The sequence below is a fragment of the Elgaria multicarinata genome, chromosome 2 (genome assembly GCF_023053635.1).
Source record: "Elgaria multicarinata webbii isolate HBS135686 ecotype San Diego chromosome 2, rElgMul1.1.pri, whole genome shotgun sequence".
In the NCBI taxonomy this organism is placed as follows: domain Eukaryota; kingdom Metazoa; phylum Chordata; class Lepidosauria; order Squamata; family Anguidae; genus Elgaria; species Elgaria multicarinata.
Window position 1 is genome coordinate 146,677,611 of NC_086172.1, and position 6,063 is coordinate 146,683,673.

The following is a 6,063-nucleotide window of genomic DNA, read 5'->3' on the forward strand; positions in this document are numbered from 1 at the left end:
ACCCCCAAACTACGAACCTGATCCTTTAGGGGGAGTGCAACTCCATCCAGAACAGGGTGAACATCACCTAGCCGGACAGGTGAACCACCTGCTAACAGTACCTCCGTCTTGTCTGGATTGAGTCTCAGTTTATTGGCCCTCATCCAGCCCATTACCGTGTTCAATACAGCCACTGCCTCACCTGGGTTTGATGAAAAGGAGAGGTCGAGCTGGGTGTCATCCGCATATTGATGACACCTCAACCTACATCTCCAGATAACCTCTCCCAGCGGTTTCATGTAAATGTTAAACAGCATAGGAGATAAAATAGAGCCCGGTGGAACCCCATGGCCTAAATGCCATGGCACAAAGCAATAATGCCCCAGTTCATTCCCCTTGAATGAATGAGAACTATCCCTGCAAGCTGCAATATAGCATTGCCTTTAATTGGGTCTGCTTCCTGCATTACTTTGGAAGAAAAGGAACAGGTGGATAAGATGTGGGAAGGACAGATCATTAATAATAATAATAATAATAATAATAATAATAATAATAATGTATGATTCTCAAGAAAGGGCAGACAAAAGTCAGGAAATGGTTAAAGAGGTTGCAATTTTTTCTCTTGCTATCTTTCCCAAATTCAGTGTTCATACATATTATGATTCCCATGTTAAGTGTTCATACTGTGTTCATACATGTTCAGTCTTCATCATAATAATCAGTTATTTATTTATTTATATGTTGCTCTTCTACTATTGTACTATGTTCTTATCCTTATACACTATAAGGATAAGAACAGCAATGTGATAACCAAAAACACAACTAGGATAGATTATTGAAACAAATAATACATGGGCTTGTAACCTACAAAATAAGTTTTTTCTAAGATATTAAAATGGAAAGATACATTTAAATGTAATTAATATCTGCACCTACACTTATTTACTTGGAATTGATGCAATGAGACCTACTCCTAGGTAAGCCTATATAGGATTGCTGCCCAAGAAAAGGAAGCACTGTTTCTATAATGAAGGAACTAGAAATAAAGAGATGGATGTAAAATGATCTACAAATCGCTTATTCCTTGTAAAAACTGAACTGGGCTAAATGAGCTGATGTATAAGCACTTACTGAATTTAGTAGTAGGATTACTAATATTGGTATTTGAAAATGTTTGATTGTAAACATAACATTCCTAAATTTCCATAAACGTAAAATACGAATTTGAAATTAGCAGTGGTAGGAACAATATTTAAGTCCAGCTCACCAGGCCCTACACAGAGGTGGGGGCTTGGAGTAAAGGGGGGGTCATGGCCAAGAGAGCGTCTGCCTCATTTCTGCAACTATTAAAAGGGATTGATGAGAACTGAGGATTGTTGCAAGGACAGGATGAACAACACGTCAGTGTCCATAACAATAAGCCTTCTCTAGAAAACACACACAACTGTTCTCATATAATAATTACTGCTCTCCATTCGACCTAGCACCAAAAAACAAAAAGTGTCTCAATGCGATTTTTAAAAAAACACGCACACGTGTGTTTGAATAGAAATCTTTCCGATATCCCTACTTAATCATCATCCTGACTTTATGCTGCATTTCATACTCCCATTTATCTGCTCTATTACACACTCGGGAGCATTTCCTCTTCCGGCCGTGTGTATTTCAAAAACCATGCAAGTTTTGGTGAAATAAATGTAATATGAAAAATGTAGACATATTTCTAGAGGAAGGAATCGGGTTGATCTGAGTTTAACGAAATCACAGTATTGGTGGTGAACCCTGCTGCAAAGGTTTCTGTGACTCTTCCCATGGAGGTGGCGAGCTAAATGGACAATTGCAGCTCTGTCTCTTTAAGACGTCACTTCAGTGTCTGGTCAGCACTAAATGGACAGAATCGGCATGCATAAGCCGTTGCTGCGGCTGTTGCTGCTTTTACTCCCCCTGCCGCTGCCACAGACACGCACCATCCCTTTTGGCCGCAGCCCTGGAGCGGTTCCCGTCAGTCACACCCCTCTGCACAGGATGCACATATAAGGACATTTACGTCAGGGGTTCCCAAAGCTAGGTCGAAGCATTAGGAAGGGGGGATCACGAGCCTTACCCTGACTTTTAAAAGTCGAGACCCTCGGCAAAACTTCTTCATCGTCTCGACGGCATTTGAAGAAAGATTTTTGGCTTGTTGTAAGGGAGATTCCGAAGTTGCTACACCAAAGGGCCATCCCGAAGGCGTGCCGAGATCGCTACGGCTCCCCCCCTCAGAAGCATTGGTTCCGCCTACTCTGACGTAAGAGACCTCATTCACAAGTAGTATAAGGGGAGGTAGCGCTTCTTTACTCCAGCAGCAGAACTAACCAGAGTGGCTGAAGCGAGCACAAAGGCATAGAAGTGGCTTGGGTTTATAAGTAACCCGTTCGCCTAGCCAAAGAGCCGCTCCATTTGGATATTAACCTGGGAGAGATACCCCACCCTGAAGGGCTTGTACAATTCCAGGCTATCCGACATGATGTATCAGGGCTTCACCGCTGACTACGACGCGTCTTCCTCCCGCTGCAGTAGCGCTTCTCCGGCTGGGGACAGCCTCACCTACTACCCATCTCCAGCGGATTCTTTCTCCAGCATGGGCTCGCCTGTCAACGCACAGGTGAGGACTCGGGGCGCTGCTTGTGGCTTGCGGGGTGTGGGGTAGGGAGAAACTGCCTGTTTCTCGGTCGCTATCGAGCATAATGACAGCTCAGCAGCAGAGCAGCTCTTAATGCTCATAGCCGGGGCTTGGAAGGACTGACAGGACTTGTAAAAGTTGCATGCTTTCTCCTTCTTGAGGTTTACATGGATGTGTATAGTGTATTTCCAGCCCTTTCGCAGGGAAGGGAGAATTAGCCATATTGGAAATGGAAATGGGGGACGGGGAAGGGGAATCTGGTCACTGCCTGGGACTATAAAAGATTAATGGGGGGCGTGGAAGTGATCTTAGCCCGCGAGGTGCTCTGCAGCGGGTGCGTAAAGCCGTTTCATTGATAAAACGAGACTTCATTCAGGAGACTCCGAAGCGGCGCTTGCGTCAGCGTGGACGTCAGAGATATTTATAACAAGCCCCTGTTCATGTGTGTAGTCTGATGATGGCGGCAGCAGCGGCCAAGCCGATCTGGCCCCAGGGACTTCAGGCCCGGCTCAAAATAGCTCATCGGCCCTTGGGACACCTAAGCTATCATAGCGTGCATTGCATCTCTCCCAGCCGATACTAACCTGGCTCCCCTTTTTGTGTCTGCCTTCTAGGACTTCTGCACCGACCTCGTTGCCTCCAGTGCCAACTTCGTCCCCACCGTGACTGCTATCTCCACGAGTCCAGACTTGCAGTGGATGGTCCAGCCCACCCTGATCTCTTCAGTGGCCCCTTCCCAGAATCGGACCCATCCCTACGGGCTCCCTGCTCCTCAAACTGGTGCCTATTCCAGGGCAGGCATAGTCAAGTCGACGGGAAGTAGAGGACAGAGCATCGGCAGAAGGGGCAAAGTTGAACAGGTGTGTATGTCGCTTTTGGCTGCAAGGGAGCCTCTGGCTGGGCCAGGCGAAGAGAGGGAGGGAAGAGAGTTGTGTGTTCCATGCCTATTTCTGGCGAACGGGGTGGTGGTGGTGGCATTTGGGGCATTAGCCATCCTCTTTTAAAGTGGAAAGAACACCTTGGAGCATTTTGCTTGCTGGTGGACATCCCTTTGGAGATCCACAGCAGTATCTGGTTGGGTCGTGCCACTTAGCGCACGCAAGTCTTGTATCTCCTGGGTGAGATCCGAAGTGGGTTAGGAGGGGAAACAAATAAGCACTTCCTGGGCTCGGGCACTGGATCCTGACGGACGCGTTTTTCTCTCTTTCTATAGCTGAGTCCCGAAGAGGAAGAAAAAAGGAGGATCCGGAGGGAGAGGAACAAGATGGCAGCTGCTAAGTGCCGCAACCGGAGAAGGGAACTGACCGACACCCTCCAAACGGTGAGTATCTTCTCCGGCCAGGCTAGCCGGCTGGCTTGCCTCCCTGGCCCCCTATCCCTCCCTGCCGCGCAGGCGGCGGCAGCCCCCCGCGTCCTTGGCTTCCCTCCCGCCCAGAGGCGACGTTGCCTGACTCGCCCCTCCCCTTCTCTGTGTCCCCAGGAGACCGACCAGCTGGAGGAGGAGAAGTCTGCCTTGCAGACCGATATCGCCAACCTGCTCAAAGAGAAGGAGAAGCTGGAGTTCATCCTAGCCGCTCATCGGCCCGCTTGCAAGATCCCCGAGGAGCTCCAGTTCTCCGAAGAACTCGCCGTCTCCTCGCTGGAGCTGCTGGCCGACCCACCCGTGGCCAGCTCGCCCGAGTCGGAGGAGGCGGCCTTCGTCCTGCCCATGCTACAAGAGGCGCCCCGGCCCGAGCCTGCCAAGGAGAGCAACGGCCTGGAGCTGAAGGCCGAGCCTTTTGACGACTTCTTCACGCGCGCCGCCCGCGAGACGCCTCGCTCCGTGCCGGACATGGACCTGTCCGGCTCGTCGTCCTTCTACGCGGCGGACTGGGAGCCCCTGGGCGCCCCGAGCGCTGCGGATCTGGAACCCCTTTGCACACCGGTGGTGACCTGCACGCCCTGCCCCAGCACCTACACCTCCTCCTTCGTCTTCACATACCCCGAGACCGAGGCTTTCCCTAGCTGTGCAGCCGCGCACAGGAAGGGCAGCAGCAGCAACGAGCCTTCCTCCGACTCGCTCAGCTCGCCGACCCTGCTGGCCTTGTGAAGGGACTGGATCCCGGAGCAATAACTGCAGGGCTAGGGGCGACCTGGCGGCGGAGACCGAGCCCACACACCCTCTTGCTGCTGCTGTGCTGCATGGGGCCTTAGGCCGCAAAGGAGCCCCCCTCCCTTTCCGGGGCATCTCCCGAGATTCCACTCGAGCCGAGGCCCAGGGAAGACGAAGCGCCTCCATTCCGGCGCTTGGTACGGGCAGCCCATCTGGAGTGAAATGACTTTGCCGAAGGACTGCTCCGCAGCCTGCCGCACAAGGCCTGATACCTCTTCCAGAGATGTAGCAAACCGCATGGAATTATGTCTTGTCCTCATCCATGGGAACTAGTCGTTTCGTAGCATGTTCAACATGGCTGGGTTGGTGACCCCCTTCCCTCCGTAATATTCACTAGCATTAACTAATTAATCTGTTGGTTTAATGATTGGAATTTTAATATGGTGCTGGGTATCTTCAACTCGTATCTAGTGCAGCTGATTAACAATAACTACTGTGTTCCTGGCAATATTGTGTTTTGATGACTTAGCAATCACCCAACTTAACTGCGAAAAAGAGGCTATTTTATTTTCTAGTAGATTAATAAATGGCTATGTTGTCCATGTACTATAGTTCTCCTTGTACATCAATGTTCATCGTAACTTTAACTGATCATACATTGTTGAAGTGGTCTGAATGGTTTGACATGAGTTTTCCATGAAAACGTTTTTATTGTGTTTTTAATTTATTTATGGATATATTTATATTTTTATTTTTTCTACCTGGAGGTATTGACATGTGGAAAGTGAATTTGGATGAAATTTAAGCATTGTTTGCTTATTGTTCAAGACACTGTCAATAAAAGCATTTAAGTTGAATGCTATAAAGGCTCTGTAGTCTCTTTACAGTAAAACTTTCCTAAATAGTAGATTTATATTCTGTGTGAGATAATTTAACACAATCCAGGCTCAGATGTGCTGTGGTTTTCTCAAAGAGGTAAAATACACTGACAATGGTAGTAGTAGTACTACAATACCCATCAACCTAACCTTTCATCATAAGAATTGGTTCTCGTCTATGATCTAAATCAACCATTATTCAACATACCACTTTAGGGTTGCATAACATTCTGATTGCTTAACCCTATGCATAGGTACATGGAAGTAAGTCCCCACTCTGTTCAGTAGAAATTACTGCTAGATAAATATGCTTAGTATTGCTGCCTCACATTTGAGTTTCTATATATTTCAGTTGCACACTTAGTAAAGAATATAGGCTCAATTATCAATAACGGAGACTTCTAAACTCCAGCATACAGTGGAGAAATTATACCTTTTAAGCTTCTGATTAT

The 6,063-nt window shown here is 48.1% G+C and overlaps 1 protein-coding gene across 1 annotated transcript; it reads left to right on the top strand.

The window, feature by feature from the left end:
- Positions 1 to 2,291: 2,291 nt before the first annotated feature.
- Positions 2,292 to 5,557, top strand: FOS (Fos proto-oncogene, AP-1 transcription factor subunit). Its single transcript, XM_063117875.1, has 4 exons — positions 2,292 to 2,623; positions 3,256 to 3,501; positions 3,855 to 3,962; positions 4,122 to 5,557. Exons 1-4 carry the CDS (start codon positions 2,483 to 2,485, stop codon positions 4,728 to 4,730), a joined length of 1,104 nt encoding a protein of 367 aa, XP_062973945.1. The 5' UTR covers positions 2,292 to 2,482; the 3' UTR covers positions 4,731 to 5,557.
- The last annotated feature ends 506 nt before the right edge of the window (positions 5,558 to 6,063 follow it).